The 20,069-nt window shown below is 43.6% G+C and overlaps 2 protein-coding genes across 3 annotated transcripts in view; one reads left to right on the plus strand and one right to left on the minus strand.

Annotated features, from left to right (window-relative positions):
- Positions 1-19,839, plus strand: part of SMYD4 (SET and MYND domain containing 4) — a 117,842-nt gene extending 98,003 nt beyond the window's left edge. For both annotated transcript variants that reach the window (XM_073616619.1, XM_073616618.1), the window contains exons 9-11: positions 14,402-14,518; positions 14,599-14,722; positions 14,799-19,839. In XM_073616619.1, the coding sequence (XP_073472720.1) occupies positions 14,402-14,518; positions 14,599-14,722; positions 14,799-14,964 (407 nt within the window). In that variant the 3' untranslated portion in view covers positions 14,965-19,839. The remainder of the gene's footprint in view (positions 1-14,401; positions 14,519-14,598; positions 14,723-14,798) is intronic.
- SERPINF1 (serpin family F member 1) overlaps positions 16,345-20,069 on the minus strand; it is a 133,688-nt gene continuing 129,963 nt past the window's right edge. Inside the window, exon 8 of the mRNA XM_073616622.1 lies at positions 16,345-17,587. Within this exon, the coding sequence (XP_073472723.1) occupies positions 17,325-17,587 (263 nt within the window). The 3' untranslated portion in view covers positions 16,345-17,324. The remainder of the gene's footprint in view (positions 17,588-20,069) is intronic.

Here is a 20,069-nt window from a genome sequence, read left to right on the forward strand (position 1 = left end):
CCACTACCTGGGCTAAGTGGACTGCCCAGTATTACTTCTGGAGGTCCGGGAGTCCAATACCACCCCCTGACTTTGGTAGCACCAATTTTGCCCACCCCACTCGCGCTACCTAGGCTCCCCAAATAAAGGCTCTGCACATATGCTTGTATGCTGTGAAGGAGGGAGGCAGACGAATCGGGATAGTCTGTAATTTGTACAGTAAGCAGAGGAGTACCCTCATCTAATATTGAGGCCCGACTGAACCATGAGATAGTGGGGGCCTCCCATCTGTAAAGATCCTGCTGCATAAGCTTCAGTTCCGAGAGGATGTTCTTTTCATACAGATCATTAAAGGGGGGTTCCGGCTGCAATATCCGAGGCACCGGCAGCCATCGGATCGGCTGCCGGCGCCTCCATCTTAACGAAGGGAAACAGGCAGTGGAGCCAGGGAAACAGGCAATGGAGCCTTGCGGCTTCACTGTCCGTTTCCTACTGCGCATGCGCGAGTCGCGCGGCGCTTTGTGAATGGCCCCGTGGTTTTCTGGGACACACACAGTTCCCAGAAGGCAACGGGGCTGGAGGAGGAAGCGGCGCGGAATAGGAAGAGGCAGATTACGAAGACTGCCTAGCAACAAGGGTTTCAGGTAAGTTAAAAAATTTTTTTTTTTTCAAAAGTTTTTTTTTTTTTTATTTCTTTGATTTTTGATGCAATTTTTTTTTTTTAGGGTGGCCCTCCACTTTAAGCTTACTAGGGAGTTTAATACCTAGATAAGTAATAGCATCTGTTTTCCAGCGAAATGGGAAGTTCATTTGACAGAGTTGTACTGTCTTGGGTGGCAAGGAAACATTTAGTGCATATGACTTTGAGAGATTTATTTTCAGAATCGAGATGGCCTTAAAATGTTCTAATACTGGCATTAAATTGGGCAGAGACGTCAGTGGGGATGAAAGAAAGAGCAAAATATCATCCGCAAAGGCGACAATCTTATATTCCCGTTGATGTACCTCTATGCCTTTTTTGTCCGGATTAGCACGAATGCATCGGAGGAGGGGTTCCAAAGTAAGGACATACAGCAAGGAAGAGAGGGGACATCCCTGCCTAGTCCCATTTCACATTGACCTTTTATACACACACACACACTAATTAAAAGCAAACGGATCACAGGCGAGGATGGTTACCTTTAATAGCTATTCAAACCCCTTTGTGTCAACTTGTGTGCATGTTATCAGGCCAAAATCACCAGGGTATGTAACTTTTGATCAGGGTTATTTGGGTAGTTTTTGTTGTGATTATGATTTAAAGAGTAAACCCAAAAATTATTGAAAATAAATGGCTTCAGCCAAAAACTAACCATGAGTGAAAGAAATGTTTTTGTGTTATCATTCATATTCTATGAAAAATGGCCAAGAAATCATAAATTCTGCCAGGGTATGTAAACTTATGAGCACAATTGTATAGCATCATACCTGAAAGATGTATTTCGATTGGTGTTAGCAGAGGGACCTTCATTCTCACCATTGTTCTCTTCCAATCAGGACTGGACCACAAATTGGTCTGAAAGACCTGGTCTTGGCCTTGGCCATTATGTTATTGAGACCTATAGCCTCTCACTCCTTGATAAAGGCTTTTGTTCAAGGAGTTGCTTTCGTTGTCCCACCTTGTTGGATGCTAGTGACGCAGTGGAACTTTTCCTTGGTACCTTCGGTCCTACAAAAGGCGGCTTCTTCTTTCCAGGCAGCTATTTAGACCTCTGTGCATGCTTTTGCTATGTTTTGCCAAGTTGATGATCAGGCTTCAGCTGATGTCAGTTTCAGCCGCAAAGTTTTATAGGTTGATGTTTAAACTGGGCTTGGCTTTGTCTAGGCTTTTCTTTTTTCCTTGAGCGTCTGTTGACTGAATTTATATTAAAGTAATACAATTAGTGGTTCTAAAATTTGCCAGCAGAAATACAATAAACAAAGTCCTCAAATCAGTAATAAAGTCGTCCCAATTTGTTTTATCATATTTCAGCACAAGTAGTGACTTTTTTGTGACGGCTTTCCACCACCATATTTGCAGTGCAAGTAGTGAGACCCGCTATCCTCCACCAAAGATGTTAAAGCCTCTTACTAGATATCAGACCTCAGGATGTGCAGTAGGGGTCATTTCAGACACAGCCTAAGCCAGAATTTTCCGTACTCGGGTGCAGATTGCTTCCTTAAAGTTCCACATGTGGAACCCTCAGATCCAAAAGGCACCCTCCAGTTTGCTTCTGCACAAAGGTTCTGGGCCTCATAGCGGAGCCAAGAATCCACTTTCATTTAAAAAACGCAGTGGTGTTAATGAACCAGACCCTCCTTTTTTAGGAATCAGTTTTGCAAAGTCAAAGGACTGTCACAAGGGTGGCCAGGAGGCAGTAAAAGCAGGCGATTGATCAGCAGTTTTACCACTAACCCCCTTGACCCACCCTCCTAAACCCAGGCAAGCTGCTGCTCAGGCCTGTGCACAAGTTGCAGCTGTGGTGTTTTGCATCATGGCCATGGCAAAAATTAAATCCCCTGTCAGATTTTAAGAGAGGCGACAAGGGCTGCTGCACATCTGAACCCCTTCTGAACAATGGGACAAACCGCTTTTTCTTCAAAACAGAACTTCCTTTGGGTGACAGGCGTCCTGCGATTCTGTTTACGTGATTCGTACCCCCATTGGAAGTGACGGGGATCGCACGGGCGTCCCACGATTTGCCGTCATTCAGGATCGCGGGCAGTATCGTGGCGATTCTGTCCACGATTCAGGATACCAAGATGTGAACGAAGCCAAAAAGTTAGGACTCTCCTACAATGCTTTTTGTTTTTTTTTAATCGTTACAAAGTACATAGATGATCGACAGGGAATTCTTTTTTTTTTTTCCCATCAACAAAGTGGAGTTACTTTTGTGTAGGATTCGTCTGTCATCAGCTTCAGGTGTCAGATTAGTTTCTCTCCCATTTCATTTCAAGGATAGAAGTGTAGCCTTAATAGTAACTCTAGCAAAATTTCATTTAAAATAACGTTCTTCCTTCCCATTAAACCTGGAAGCTGGTTTCTACGCAGAGCTGCACCAAATTTTGCACTGTCCAGTTTTAGTAAATCAACACCTATATTAGTTTGGGCTCACAGCCTTTTTGGTATTTAATACAACTTGAAAACACTGTACTTAATTAACAAAGCTTCTGGACTGTTTTTCGCATAGCAACTATTGGGGTTCTTTCTTTTATTTTCTCTTGTACTAGAAGGATGAAAGAGGCAATCTAATTGCTTGGTTTAGCAATACAGTTCTATAAATCGCTTTGATGAATTAGGCTAAACTTGGTTACACAGAGGCCTGTTTATAAGAAGAGGGTGTATTTAAAGCAATAATGTAATTGAAGATACAAGCATAACAACATACAAGCACCTTTCTTTATCGTACATCACAGGACACAGAGCCATAGTAGTTACTAAGTGGGTTATAGGCCACCTTCAGGTGATGGACACTGGCACACCCTAAGACAGGAAGTCCACTCCCTATATAACCCCTCCCATTACTGGGAGTACCTCAGTTTTTTCGCCAGTGTTTTAGGTGTTGGTCACGAGTAAAGATGTGCTATGCTGAGTGCCACTGGAATATTCCTTGCTGGGGCAGGCTATGCAACTGGATCCATTCAAAGTGTCTTTTTAGGCCAAATTGAATGGTACCCAGGCCTTGTGGCGGAAGAAACGAGGTTGAGCCCGTAACGCTTCTCTTTTTAGAGAGCTGGACCCCGGGACCCAGTGTTTTGATTTTTTTCAGCCATAAAGTTTTCCTCGCGGGGTGCTTTACGGGTCCAGGAGTGTGGATCCCCTTATAAAAAGGGGCCCGGTTCCTGAAGGTTTTTTAACGGAACCCATTGTGAGGGGTGAAGATTGGGTTTGTTGCTTTTACCACAGAATCCCTGCAGTGGGAATGGTAAGTGGAAATTTCTAAGTAATTTTTAATTTTCTTATGAAGCATCTCCTTTAAAAGTAAATGTGGTCATGCCAAAAAGTCACCACTGGGGGCTGTATAGAGCACGTACCTTGTCATGCTTTCCTCAGGTCACGCTGTCTCAGCAGAAGCTGCAGATCTCCCTCCGGCTAGCAGTCCCAGGCCTCCGGTAAGATGTTGGGGGGGATTTTTTTCCAAAAGCACCCCCACCTGGGCAGAAGCTCTCCCCCTCTCCCTGGATAGAGGGGGGAGCCAGAACGATCGGCGGAAGCCACTTCGTTCCCCACCGCCTCTGCACAGCGGTTTTTGTCACAGATCTCCTCGCCGACGCCACACTTAAAAGGCTCCATTTTTGCTGGCTGCAGCTGTCGGAGGTACACGAGCAAAAAGGGGGCATGTAAGTGGTGACACAGGCATTCTCTTGGCACATTTACTAAAGCACCAGGCTGAGCACTAATAGCAACGGCAGCTGCTGGACTATTTGCTCAAGCAGTGGATGCAATTTCTTCTGGTGGTACCTCTGCATTTTGTGCATCGGGCTTTGGTCAGAAGGGGAGGTAGAATCACCCCAAAAAGGGCTCAAAAGGGACTCCTTCAAGCTCAAAAAAGCCTAAACTCATCTCTACAATGGCATCCTCCCCTGAGAAATCTGAGGTGGCTGGTCAGAGTGAGCCATCAGGGCTGTCAAATGTTGCAACTGTCTCCAACACTGCAGCCCCTGTCTATATTACTGAAGAAGTTTTTTCCTCCGGTTTGGAGGAAAGGTTAGCGGCTTTATAGGACAAAACGCGACAGTTCCCCCTCCATTACCCAGGACCCTCAAACTGAGAAACTAGGGTCGGGAGAATACGAATTTCTCTCAGGGGAGCGTGAAGAGGCGGATGACTCCTCTTCTGAGGGGTCAAATGTGGAAGGATCAGCTTCACAATCTGAAAGATTGATGGTACAATCTCTTACTGATATGGTCCGTTCAACATTTATGCTACCCTTAACTGAGTCGGTTGATAAGCCCACTTCTTGTTTGGGTTCGCTAAAGCCTCCTCAAGCTGTGCATGCCTTCCCTGTCCATTCATTGCTGGAAAAGCTTATATATTCTGAGTGGGATCACCCAGATAAGCATTTTTTTCCTCCTAAAAAGTTTTCAACACTTTATTCTATGGAGGAAAAATCACTAAGAAATGGGAGATACCAGCAGTTGATGCTGCTATATCCTCTGTGAATAAAAGTTTGACTTGTCCGGTAGACAATGCTGAAATGCCTAGGGATCCAACGGATAAGAATTTGGAATTCCTATTAAAAAACACTTTCCCTGGCAGGTTCAGTGACTCAGCCTGCGCTGTCAGCAATTGGTGTGTGTCAATCCTTGAGAGACCAGTTTAAACAGGTGCTTAAGGTTATTCCTGATCAGCAGGCCCAGGATTTAGCCGAGCTACCAGGGGCTTTATGTTTTGCAATAGACGCTATAAGAGATTCTATTCTCCAGGCCTCACGCCTTACGCTTGGGCTGGTACATATGCTTAGAATCTTATTGTTGAAAAATTGGTCAGCTGAAGCGCCATGCAAAAAGCTCCTGGCTAGTTTTCCTTTTCACAGTAAACGGCTGTTCGGGGATGATTTGGATAAATACATCCAAAAAATTTATAGTGGAAAAAGTACCCCTTTGCCAGTTAGGAAGAGGAGTAAACGTATTTCATTTAAACAAGCTCCTTCTCCAGTGCCAGGGGCATCAACCTCCAGGCAGTCACGACGGCCTCTGCCATCTAGTTCAGGAGGTAAACCTCAAGGTCAACCCCAGGGAAAAAAAGTCCTGGGGGAGGAAACCTACCAGAAAAAATACTAAAGCCTCCTTATTAAGGGGCGCCGCTGCTCGCTCGAGTGGGGTAAAGACTTCTGCAGTTCTCAAGGATCTGGCAGGAAGAGTGTCGAGACAGATGGGTGACTTCCTCAATAACTCTAGGGTACAAACTAGAGTTACAAAAGTTCCCGTCTCCTCGTTTTCTCAAACGTTCCCAGGGATCCAGAGAAAAAGAAGTCTCTCTTTCAAGCATTAGACCATCTTTTGTCTCAAAAAGTGATCTCGGTGGTCCCCATGGAAGAGCAAGGATTGGGGTTTTTTCAAACCTTTTCACGGTACCAAAACCAAATGGAGATGTCAGACCCATTCTAGATCTCAAAGATCTAAACTGGTTTCTGAATGTACGCTCTTTTGATATGGAATCAATCCGATCAGTAATCTCCATCCTATGAGGTGGAGAACTTCTGCCGTCAATCGACATCAAGGATGCATACCTCCCATGTGCTAATTTTCCCCACTCACCAGAAATATCTATGTTTCGAGGTAGAAAATCTTCATTTTCAGTTTGTAGCTCTGCCTTTCGGTCTAGCTACTGCACCTCAAGTGTTTACAAAGATCTTGGCCCCTCCTCTAGCCAGATTAAGGGCCCGAAGGTATAACAATTATAGCTTACCTAGACGATCTGCTCTTGATCAGTCGGTAGCCCGCTTAGACCAAAGTAGGATCACCACAGTCAACTACCTGGAATACCTAGGTTGGGTTCTTAACCTAGAGAAATCTTCCTTAAAACCATCAAGTGGATTAGAATACTTGCGTCTGGTCATAGATACAGTCCCGAAAAGGGTATTCTTGCCCCAGGCGAAGATCAGTGCCATAAAAGAACTGATTCAGGTGGTCAAGGCAAAGAAGAATCCTTCTATTCGACTTTGCATGAGGTTGTTGGGAAAGATGGTGGCTTCATTCGAGGCCATTCCTTATGCTCAGTTTCATTCGAGGCTGCTGCAAAACAGTATCCGATCGGCTTGGAACAAGAAGGTCCAAGCTCTAGATTTCCCAATGCGTTTGTCTCCAAAGGTGCGTCGGAGCCTCAGTTGGTGGTTGATGACCAAGAATCTGCAGAAGGGAAAATCCTTCCTACCAGTTACCTGGAAGGTGGTAACAGATGCCAGCCTTCCAGGTTGGGGAGCAGTCTTGGAGGACGCGACTGTCCAAGGGAAATGGTCCAGATCAGAAATGACCTTACCCATCAAAATTCTAGAGATTGGGGTAGCGAGCTTGGCCCTGAGGGCCTGGACGTTGAGGTTACGGAATTGTCCTGTCAGGATCCAATCTGATAGTGCCACAGCAGTAGCCTATATCAATCACCAAGGGGGCACGAGAAGTCGTGCAGCCCAGAGAGGTGAATCATATACTAACTTGGGCAGAAAACAATGTACCTTGCCTATCGGTAGTCTTCATTCCAGGAATAGAAAATTGTCAGGTGGACTATTTGAGTCGCCAGCAGTTCCCGGGCAATATGCCAAAGAGGGGAGATCCCAGACGTAGATCTGTTTGCGTCCAGGTTCAACAAAAAGATTGACAACTTTGTGTCAAGAACAAGGGATCCGCTAGCATGCGGAACAGATGCTTTGGTGTTCCTGTGGAATCCGTTCCCACTGATTTATTGATTGCCTCCTATTCTGCTGCTTCCACGACTTCTTCGCAGGATCAAGCAGGAAGGGAAGTCTGTGATTTTTTTTTTTGTGGCCCAGAAGATCCTGGTATGCAGAAATCATAAGGATTGCGGTAGGGGACCCATGGACCCTACCACTACGTCCTGACCTTCTCTCGCAGGGTCCGGTATTCCATCCTACCTTACCAACGCTAAATTTAAAAATTTGGCTATTGAGACCCATATTCTGAAGAAGCGTGGGCTATCAGGTTCAGTGGTGTCTACGTTGATTAATGCAAGGAAGCCGGCCTCCAGAATCATATATTATAGAGTCTGGAAGGCAAATGACTCCTGTTGTGAATCCAGGGGTTGGCACCCCAGGAAGTATGTCATAGGTAGAATCCTTGATTTTCTGCAGATGGGGTTAGAAATTAAGCTGGCCTTGAGTACTATCAAAGGCCAGGTCTCAGCCTTATCGGTATTATTCCAACGACCACTTGCTTTGCATTCTTTGGTTCGTAGCTTTATTCAGGGGGGAACGCTTAATCCTCCGGTTAGGTCACCCCTGAACCCTTGGGACTTGAATTTAATTTGTCGGCATTGCAGAAACAGCCTTTTGAGCCGATACGGCATATTCCCTTGGTCCTTTTGACAAGGAGACTCATCTTTCTGGTATCCATATCTTCTGCAAGAAGTGTATCAGAGTTGGCTGCTCTTTCTTGTAAAGAGCCATATTTAATTATTCACAAGGATAAGATTGTATTGCGTCCTCATCCTAATTTCCTTCCGAAGGTAGTGTCAGGTTTTCATCTAAACCAGGATATTGTTCTACCTTCATTTTTTCCAGAACCCTGTTCTACGGATGAGAAGTCAATACATTCTCTGGATGTGGTGAGAGCAGTCAAAGTCTACTTGAAGGCGACTGCTCAGATTCAAAAAATGGATGTTTTGTTTGTGTTGCCTGAGAAAGGCAGCATCAAAATCCACTATTTCTAAATGGATTTGGCAATTAATTGTTAAAGCTTATGGTTTGAAGAGGAAAATTCCACCCTCTCAAATCAAAGCGCACTCCACTAGGGCTGTTAGTGCTTCGTGGGCAGTGCATCACTAAACTTCCATGGCTCAAATCTGCAAGGCCGCAACTTGGTCTTCAGGCCATACATTTACCAGATTCTATCAGGTGGATGTAAAAAGGCGTGAAGATATTGCCTTTGGGCATAGTGTGCTGTAGGCAGCAGTATAAGTCCTCTAGTCTCATGGTGCCCTATTTTTGTTGTGTCTCCCTCCCCTCATTTGGCATTTCTCTGAGACATCCCACATAGTAACTACTATGGCTCTGGGTCCCTTGATGTACGATAAAGAAAATAGGATTTTTATAACCGCTTACCTCTAAAATCCTTTTCTTGGAGTACATCATGGGACACAGAGGTCTCGGCCCTCTTCTAATACACGTATATTGCTTTGCTATGACACTGAGGTACTCCCAGTAGTGGGAGGGGTTATATAGGGAGTGGACTTCCTCTCTTAGGGTGTGCCAGTGTCCATCACCTGAAGGTGGCCTATAACCCACAAAGTAAGCTCTGTGTCCTGTGATATACTCCAAGAAAAGGATTTTACAGGTAAGCTGTTATAAAAATCCTATTTCTTTATCGTACATCATGGGACACAGAGCACCATAGTAATCACTATGTGGGTGTATAGGCACCTTCAGGTCATGGACACTGGTATACCAAATACAGGAAGTTCACTCCCTATATAACCCCTTCTCCTACCAGGAGTACCTCAGTTTTTTCGCCAGTGTCTAAGGTGTTGGTCACAATTGAAGATGTGCTCTGAGGAGCTCCAGGAGGCATCCGTGCTGGATTTAAATAGCCTCCACAGATCGGATCCATCCAAAGTGCCACTGAGGCCAAGATGGATGGTACCCGGGCCTTGTATACGAAGCATGAGGTTTTGCCTGTAACACCTCTCTTTGCAGGGCTGGACACAGGGCTTTTTGGTCATGCTCACATTACCTAAAGTTTTTACTGAGTGGTGCTATACAGGTCCAAGGGAGTGGAACCCCGATAAAAAGGGACCCGGTCCTTGAAGGTTTACTAAATGCAGCCAGCCGTGATGGTTGAAGTGTTGATCTGTCTGACTTCAGCAGTATCCTGCGACGAGGATAAGGTAAGGGAAGAAGCCTAGGAACTGTAAAAAGTTCACCTATGTCTTTTTCTTCCGTGAGTAAAATGTTGTCATGCATTAAAGTCTCCACTAGAGGGAGTAAATGCACATACCTTAGTATGTTGCGTCTCGGTCAGCTCAGTGTGTCAGCTAACAGCATGTGTGTGGTCTCAGCAAGCCAGGGGGATTCCTCATTCAGAGAACAGCATGTTTGCTTTCCCCCTGGGGAAGGGAGGTACAACAGTACAGAGCGCTATGGCTCCCAAAAAAGACACCACAAAGGTACCAAAAATCCCACCCCCAGGCACTGGGAATTCCAGCCGTGCCTCCACACTGTCATCCTCGCCTGAAATACCAGATATGGCAAGCCATTGTGAGTCATTGGAACCAATTGGTGGTGTAGCTGCTTCTCACATCTCAGTCCCTGTATACGTGACTGAAGATGCTTTTTCTTCCGCCCTGCAGGCCTAGAAGGAAGATTAGCGGCTTTAATCGCTTCCTCCATCCAAAAGGATAGGAAGCACGTTAGATCCCCCTCCCTCACCTTAGACCCTTTACCAAGGGATTAGTGAGTACAGGATGAGGTGTTACCCTCAGGCGATCAGGAGGAAAGGCAAACTGAGTACTCCTCTGCAGAGGAGACAATGGTAGATGAACCTTTTTCATCCTCGCAATCTGAGAAATTGCTGGTACAATCTCTTACGGAGATGGTTCGTGCCACTTTCAAGCTACCCCTAACGGAGTCAGCTTAAAGTTCTATTTCTTCTTTAGGTTCCTTAAAACCTTCACAGCCTTTGCATGCGTTTTCTGTCCATGCATTACTAGAACAGCTTATTTATGCTGAATGGGTACACCTGGATAAGCATTTTCTCCCTCCAAAGAGATTCACAGCACTCTCCCATGGAGGAAAAATTCACCAAAAAATGGAATGTACCAGCAGTTGACGCTGCGATTTCCAGTGTGAATAAAAGTCTAACTTGTCCAGTGGACAATGCACAAACGCTTAAAGCGGAGTTCCACCCAAAAGTGGAACTTCCGCTCATCTGATCCCTCCCCCCCTCTGGTGCCACAATTGGCACCTTTTAGGGGGGAGGGGGTGCAGATACCTGTATTAGACAGGTATCTGCACCCACTTCCGGGAATAGACTCCCGCGGGAGTCGCGCCCCCTCCCGCACCGCCCCGCTGTCTCCTGGGAAACACACAGGTCCCAGGAGATAGCGGGGACCACTTAGGATGCGCAGTAGGGAACCGGGAAGTGAAGCCACAACACTTCACTTCCTTATTCCCTCACCGAGAATGGCGGCCGACATCGCTGCCGACATTGCTGGACTCCAGGACAGGTAAGTGTCCGTTTATTAAAAGTCAGCAGCTGCAGTATTTGTAGCTGCTGGCTTTTAATAATTTTTTTTCAGGTGGACTCCCTCTTTAAGTATCCAACAGATAAAAAGTTGGAATTCCTGTTCTAATCCTCTTTTTCCTTGGCAGGTGCCGTTTTGCAGCCTGCAGTCACTGCAATAGGTATCGGTCAGTCCCTAAAGGACCAGTTTAGACAGGCCTTTAAGGAGGTTCCTGCACAACAAGCCTGGGATTTGGCCGAACTGCCAAGGGCATTATGTTTTGCCATAGACGCCATGAAAGATTCTACTCACCAGATGCCTTGCGCTTCAGCTTGATCAGCTGAAGCACCATGCAAAAAGCTCCTGACTGGTTTTCCTTTTCATGGGGATAGGCTATTTGGGGATGATTTGGACAAATACAGCCAAATGATTTCTAGTGGGAAAAGTACTCTTTTTCCAGTCAAAGTATAAACGCCTTGCATTTAAACGGACTCTTCTGCCCCAGGGGCATCCGCCTCTAGGCAGTGGCGACGGCCTCCGCCGTCAGACTCTAGAGGAAAGCCTCAGGGTCAGGCACAAAAAGTCCTGGGGCGGAAACCTGCAAAGCAGAATTTCAAAGCCTTATCATGAAGGGGCGATCCCCCTCGCTAGAGTGGGGTGAAGACTTCTGCAATACGCAGAAGTCTGGCAAGAGGAAATTCAGGACAGGTGGGTCATCTCCATGCTGTCCCTAGGGTACAAACTAGAATTTCTGGAGTTTCCACCGTCTCGTTTTCTGAGGTCAGACGTTCCCAGAGATCCAGGGAAAAGGCCCTCTCTGTTTCGGGCACTAGACCGATTACTGGCTCGGGGTGATCATACAAATCCCCATAGAAGAGCAAGGTTTGGGGTATTATTCAAACCTCTTTACGGTACCAAAAACAAATGGAGATATCAGACCCATGCTAAAGAATCAAAATCAGTTCCTAAAGATCTGCTCCTTTCGCATGGAGTCATCAGGTCAGTGGTGTCTATCCTACTAGGAGAACTTCTGGCATCTATCGACATCAGGGATGCATATCTGCATGTCCCTATATTTCCTGCTCACCAAAGGTTTCTGCGATTCGAGGTAGAACAGCAGCATTTCCAGTTTGTAGCCTTGCCCTTCGGCTAGATAGAGCACCCCAGGTGTTTTACAAATGTGCTGGCCCCACCTCTAGCCAGGTTAAGGGCACAGGGCAGTCTTGGCGTACCTAGATGATCTACTGCTAATCTTAGTTAAAATTGCTAAAAAGGCTGGAGTACTTGGGTCCAATCATAGACACAGCCTAGAAAAAAGGTGTTCTTGCCTCAGGCAAAGAACAAATCCATAAGAGAGCTGGTGCAGATGGTCAGGTCAAAAGGAGATCCCTCCATTCGCCTTTGCATGAGGTTGTTGGGAAAGATGGTGGCTTCATTCGAAGCGGTTCCCTATGCCCAGTTCCATTCGAGACTATTGCAAAACCGTAACCTGTCTGCTTGGAACAAAACGATTCAAGCTTTATTCTTACCAATGCGGCTGTCCCCAAGGGTGTCCCAGAATTTGCTGAAAGGAAGATCCTTCAGACCAGTCATCTGGAAAGTGGTAACGACAGATGCCAGCCTTCCAGGCTGGGGAGCAGTACTAGAGAATACAACATATTCCCTTAGTCCTTCTGACAAGGGAAGCTAGTGTTCTTGGTTGCTATATCCTCAGTAAGGAGGGTTTCAGAATTGGCTGCTCTTTCTTCTAAAGAGCCATACTTGATTATTTATGAGGACAGAGTGGTGTTATACCCTCGTCCAGATTTTTTGCCAAAAGCGGTCTCAGGATTCCACCTGAACCAAGATATTGTCCTGCCATCGTTTTTTCCAAAACCATGTTCCAGGAAGAGAAGTTACTACATTGTCTTGATGTGATGAGAGCGGTCAACGTCTATTTAAAGATGACTGCTCAGATTCAGAACACTGATATCTTATTTGTTCTGCCAGATGGTCCTAAGAAAGGACAGGCTGTGTTGAAATCCCCTGCTGCTAAGTGGATTCGGCAGGTTATAATTCAGATTTATGATTTAAGGGGTAAAATTCCACCTTTTCAAGTCAAAGCGCACTCTACTAGGGCGGTTAGTGCTTCTTGAGCAGTGCGTCATCAGGCCTCCATGGCTCAGATCTGTAAGGCCGCAACCTGGTCTTCAGTACATACATTCACCAAGTTTTTTCAGGTGGATGTAAGAAGGCATGAGGATATCGCCTTTGGGCGCAGTGTGCTGCAGGCAGCAGTATAGGTCCTCAAGTCTGGGGGTGCCCTACGGGTTGTGTCTCCCTCCCCTCAAATAGCATTGCTATGGGACGTACGATAAAGAAAATAGGATTTTTATAACAGCTTGCCTGTAAAATCCTTTTCTTGGAATACACCATGGGACACAGAGGTCCCTCCCATCTTTTGGGGTTTAGGAATATTGCTTTGCTACAAAAACTGAGGTACTCCTGGTAGGAGGAGGGGTTATGTAGGGAGTGAACTTCCTGTATTGGGTATACCAGGGTCCATCACCTGAAGGTGCCTATATACCCACATAGTGATTACTATGGTGCTCTGTGTCCCTTGATGTACTCCAAGAAAAGGATTTTGCAGGTAAGCTGTTATAAAAATCCTATTTTTTTAGGTACAATTAGGTAATCTCCTAAGTATGCATATTTGATGCCTTAAAGTGTTACTAAACCTAGAACCTGCATTTACTATATCTGGTCTCCCGCAGTACATGGAAATTCAATTATTTTAGTAAATAATAAACTGATAAATACCTTTTCTCATCAGCAGTATATGGCAGCATTGTGACTTCTATCAGTTCCTAGTAAAGTTTGTAGAGGGGGAGATCCTCTGTCTGGACAGTGCTGACTGGCCCTGTGCTGATCACATGCACCCTCCCATGAAAAAAAAAAAAAATTCTCTAGCAATACACACCAAACTGAGCATGTGCAGCCTGTCCCCTGGCTCTGTAAATATATGGTTATTTTTTGGAGACAGTGGAAGAAGAGGAGGAGAAGAGAGAGGATCAAACAGCCTTTATACACAATGTAAAGGATTAACTCCTTAGGTTCCACAGTGAGTATAGCAAGCATGTTTTACTGCATATACAGACTGATTTTACTGTTGTGGGTTTAGTAACACTTTAACCTGGCAAGGCCATATTCAAACATTTCCATATCAGACCTTTTATCTATGCTATGTATGTGGTGAAGCATCTTGATATGTACTGATATTGTTCTGTGTACAAGCTTGGCAGTCTACACAGGATGAATTGTTCTGCATAAGTAATACTATATGTTAGTTACCTAACTGGAGCCATACCATGCCTATTACCATCATCTAAATGTTAGTGTATTATTTATGAGATTAAAGCCGTTTGTTCAAACTACTGCACCCAGAGGCGCCTCTCCACTTGTGTTTTAATCGTGTGGAGAAGCTTGTGTCCTATTGTTATAAAAGAGTACATCTTATATTTTCATCTACAGATGTGGCAGTAGGACTCTTAACATCTTGTTTATCTGAAGCCATTGAATTTCTTTCCAAAAATCATATGTTGATCGGCGAGATTTTTGATCTATTGGCACAGGGTGAAGCATCAAGAGGTACTTTGTTATATTTCTTAATACCTATATGACATATATGACTCGTGTCCTTCAAACTTACTTTGAACTGTAATCTATAGGTGACTGGGCCACAGCAGCAAGACATCTTAAAAAAAGTGTTCAGATTGTGACACAGCGTTATGGGGCCTCTAGTTTAGAAGTTGGACACGAATTATTTAAGCTGGCCCAGATCCTTTTTAATGGGTAAGTGCTGTGAGGATACAATAATTTGGCAGGTATTTTATATGTTGGGATTTACCATGTATGATTTCCATTTTAGGTGCAATGTGGAAGATGCAATGAGTACTATTGTGAGAGCCCAGCATATACTTTGCTTGCATTATGGACCTGACCATTGCTTAGTCCAAGAGCTGCATGAAATGAAGACTTGTCTGCTAGAGCTCCCTGGAATGAGTGGTTCACTGGAGAGCCCAAGCCACAGCTAGGAATTAAAACACTGGACTTGGACTGTAGTCAAATCTTTAAAGCAATGCTGCTTTAAACAAGGCTGAACCAATCCTACAAGTTAGGGGGACATGGCATATAAAAAGTAAATTACATCTTCCAATACTTAGATTGGTTATTCTGAAAACAGACATTTACCAGGCACTTCTGGAAAAACACTTAGCCATGCTCACGCTTCTAAACCGTGGTAATCTCCTGTTTTCTCTTAGCAATTCAAAAATATTATGTTGACCATACACAAAAAATTCTTAAATATTTTATCTTCACTGGTTGCTAAAGGTCAGTGATGGCGAACCTTTTTGGGACCGAGTGCCCAAACTGCAACACAAAACCAACTTATTTTTTTCAAAGTGCTGAGTGGCGCTATGAAAAAGGTATACATCTGTCAGTGCAGGGATAGGCATGGACCAAGGCTGTGGTGAACGTTTTCCAAAGTACAGACCTTAGTGAAGGACACCAAGGTACATTTCAAATTAAAACCATCAAAAAAACACTATCCTCTCTCTGGCCTAATCTACAAGTACAAATACGTTTAAAATAACATTTATATAAAGACTGCTTGTGGTATACAGTTATATGCGGCGTATATAGCACAGTGTAGGGTGGAGTATAAGATAATGCCAACTTATGTTGCTGAGCCTCAATCCAATGAATGAAATTGGCAGGCCAGAGAAAGTAAGGCTGGGGAGGAAAGGACTCCACACTGTATGCGCATAACTTACTCTGCTCCACCGCCACTCAAAGTCAGTCTCAGGCACAGAGAGTCGGCTCCTTGGGCTTGACTCGCTGCCTTCCAGTTCCTTCTACCGCCGTGAGGCCTGCAACCAATGCTGCCTGACACTGCACCCTCCCTCAGAGAGATCACTCCACAGCAGGAGTCAGGACTCCACTAGAGTGGGCGGCGCCTCGGCCGGACGGATCTACAGACAGCCCTTAGGTCGGAGAGAGAGGCAGAGCAGCGACGAGCGGAGTCATCATAAAGTACATTAAAAAAAGTCTGCAGCGGCCGCGGAGGACACTCCTGGCATGCCCACGAGCTGTGGCATGCGTGCCACAGGTTCGCCATCACTGCCATAGGTAATTCCACCATTTTCTTGAGCAAGCTTTTAAAAATGAAACCCATTATTTCATAACAGATGTGTAGTTAGATAGCTGCATCTGTCAGCACTTGGAAACTCCCAGGACACACTGGATGTTAATGTATCTTTGTGAAACAACTGGTAAGAGAACATTCTTGACTAATTAGACTTGTTATACCATCTACTGAAGATGCTATTCCCTGTGCATTAATTATTTTAATAAACTACACAGCTCCAAGACTGGGTTATTATTCCATTGATGGAATGAAGCAAGAGACATGATTCCTGAGCAATAAGTAATGCACTTTATTGCAATGGATTGTTCTGGCATATAGCAGAGGAGAAGAGCTCAGCTGGGACCTCAACACTTTGAAGAAATAGAATGATATAACAGAAAACTAGTTCAGCTAAATGGAATACAAAGAAGTTATTCTATATTTTTCTCAAAGAAACATGATACAAGGCAAGCACTCAATTGGAAGATGAGGATTATTTTTTCTTATACATATCTTGAACGGCACCCAACAAGTTTTTTTCCCTTATGTTCGTTGAAATAAAGCTGCCTTTGTGATTTCCTTAGCGGATATATACAGACACAGTTAAGGTAAGTAGTAGATACTCTTTTAGAGGACGCAGTTAGAACTCAATTCTAGATATGATGGGGCTATTTGATAAAGAGACCTACAGACATATAACAAGAAAGGCCCAAAAATGAAGTTGCCTAAAACAGCAAGTATTTATGAATCCTTGGAGCAGGAATGTTCTGGAGTAAAGAGTTACTGGTTTAGACTTTGTAAATAATAGTTATTACTTCTCAAACATAAACCAACAGGCATTTTCAATAAGGCAAATATGCAATGGGCCTTGACCTGTAGCAGCCAACCAGAAATCATTTTTATTGGCTGTAGTAAAGTCTGATTGAAGGTTATGGGCTCTTTGCACACATTGTTCCTTGCACTGTTTTTTTAATCAACTATGTATACTTGCTGTTTTCTATTTAATATGATATCTTAATATCTATCTATACAATATCCAACCAGATGTCTAATCTATTCAAAACTAGTTTCATACAGGGCAGTGAGGGAGAATCTGAGGCTGAACTCAATGTGCCTAACCCAATTCTTCAGGGGTTACTAGTTGTTTCTGATTACTGATTTCTGATTGTTGTTTCTGGCAAGAGTACTCAACCAGTTTATCCTTTGGCTGCTAATAGAATCCATAATTTATTCAATTTATACCATTTTTCATAAAATGCAGCAAGATTAGCGAGAAAGTTCTTTAGGATTCATTACTTTTCCAATGAACAGGAGTGCACCGTTATCATCAGCACGAAGTACAAAGATGAATGGGTGATCCAAATGGAACTCCAGAGGGAAGTGATTGATGTGCTTGGGATCCACTTTTGGTACTTCCTCTCTTCCATCTTCATTTAGTTCCATTGCAACCTTGTGAACAGCCTGTGTGAGCTTCAGAGATTTGGAAGAAATTTTACTGAAGTCTGGAGCTGAGAAGAGTGGCTGGAGTTCTAAACAAAATAGAAATTACATTAGACCAAATATAGATACATGGTGACATTTTGCTGTTTTGTATTTTTTTTTTACATAAAACTTTCTCTATGTAGCACTTCACATTCTGGGTCAGATCAAGCTAACCTGTAAAGAGGCCACAATGCAGAATTTTGCTCCTCCTTAAACTTTACTTTGCTCATAAGGCTGACCATACATTCTACAACTTTCTTGTACAATTTTCCTTTAGATTTATCAAAACCATACAATATGAGGTCAAACATATATTTGTATGCAATCAGGCAAGCCTTTGCACCACATAGAGGTAAATCAAAAGTAAATTGAACAAAAAACATTGTGTAATGTATGGCCAGTTTTACTGCACTTTGTCTTGTTAAAAAAACACATCCAAAGTATAATGTACCCATTTATACCATAAGTCTTTAAATATTTTTGTTTATTTAAAACAGTTACCTGAACTCTGTGTTCACATTTAGTACCCACACGCAAGCTGTCAGTTAAAATCAAGTTTCAATTGGTTCTGCCTTCTTGTTAAACTTAGAGGCGTAGAGTTCATTACAGAATGACTTACAGGGGAAAGAGTTCAAACAACTAATGTTGTTATTGACACTAGTAGTCCAAAAACAGGAGAAGTGACATGGTGTCTATATAGGGTAAGTCTGTCTATATTGTGCAGCACAGTAGGAGCATCAAAAATATTTGCGAATTATAATAGGAATTGCTTCTAGCATCCAATTAAGTTTTGTGCATTATGTGTAGAAAAATTGGTTATGGGTAATCTATTTGTAATTCAGACACATGCCTCCAATTTTTTACATAGAGCCCAAGAATTTGTAATTTGATTACAGTTCAAGATAATGTGTAAAACACCATCAAGAGAATATATAATCAGCACAGATGTCAAAACACCCTATAATATTAATTATCTGTTTTACTTGCTCCAGAATCCTCAAATGTGTTCTGAATTCAGCCGTTACTGATACATTGTTTGATAAACTGTTTCAATTTGGCATGTGGATGGAGGAACCTATTTTAAATATATTATAGGTTTCAGAGGAGGTTACTATTTTCACACTTAATGTGTGGACAGTGAATCGCTATCTGTTTTAACAATTCTGTATGCTATACCATTTGCCTTAATCTTTTGATTCTATATTACCGCTTATCAATGAAGCTAGTAGATCTTTGGTTAGTGTTAACATGGACAATGCAATGATATTAAAGTGGTTGTAAACCTCAGACACGACATATTAACAAAGCATATGCCTCTATAGTGTGTACTTGTCTCAATTAAGAGCACTAAGTGTCATTTTTGTTTGCTGCTTCATTCCTCTATCAGCATGAATCACTTCTGACAAGTGTTCCTGACACCAAGAGGAACAAAATGACAGGGGAGGGACCTCCAGCTGATTGACAGCCTCTTGTGAGCGCTGGAGGGGCAGGGCAGAGAGTGGTGACTGACAGTCACCGCTCTCTGCTCTGGGAAGACTTAGACCCAAGGGATCAGCAGTCATCTGATTGCTCTGTTCTCAGGCTTAGAGCCGGCAGGGGACAGCTGCAGCATCAGAACAATGCTGCAGCATGCAGGGGAGTATGTATGTTTGCTTTTTTTTACGTGTCCACATTTCTCCTTTAAAGAGCTGCTTCAGCCTGCAGTGGTATCTGTGTAGATCCTGACTTATTGAAAATCAATATCTGCATAGGTTAGGGCATGCTTTCCCACCTAAAAGGTTGCCCAAGGTCTGAGTACTGTTACATGTGAAATGAGAAGCTTCTGTGTTTAAGCAAGTGCTGTGAAGAGTTGAACACCAAATATAACAGGTACCATGTGGCATAGTTTAAACACATTTGTAAGGCACTCTAAAATAAAAAAAAAAAACATACTCATATCTTGTAATGTGCTACCAAGTTCTGCCTCATACTCCAGCTTCAGTTTTGGTAAACTAAGCTTTATGGTGACTGACTGTAATGCCCGGTCTATATCATGGACAAATTCAGATGTTAGGCCCTCTTCAATCAGGGTAAGGTTCTGGGTTACAGTAAGAGGCAGGAAGAACATGATGCTGATTCCTCCACTGAGTGGCAGCTGCATAATCTGGGAACAAGAGAAGAGAAATGAAAGTTCTACATTACAACCAGACAGTCCTGCTTAGTGAAATATACTGTATTAAAGGTTTCTTATTCCTGTTTTGTAGTCACATCTGTGTTTTATTGAAAAAATGACTTATGATAATAAAATTACATGCTCTTATCTTCAAGAGTCAGAGTAGTTTCATTTCAGTGTGTATAAATCCAAGCAATTACTGTATATACTCGAGTATAAGCTGAGTTTTTCAGCTCATTTTTTAGGCTGAACCCCCCCCCCCCCTCGGCTTATACTCGAGTGAGGGTGCCCATCTGCAGCCGTACCTTTTGATTACTAAAACGGTGGGTGTCTCCCGCTGTGTTATGCAGTCTGTTCGGCAGCCATCCACTGTAACA

This window comes from Aquarana catesbeiana, linkage group LG02 (genome assembly GCF_042186555.1).
Source record: "Aquarana catesbeiana isolate 2022-GZ linkage group LG02, ASM4218655v1, whole genome shotgun sequence".
NCBI lineage: Eukaryota > Metazoa > Chordata > Amphibia > Anura > Ranidae > Aquarana > Aquarana catesbeiana.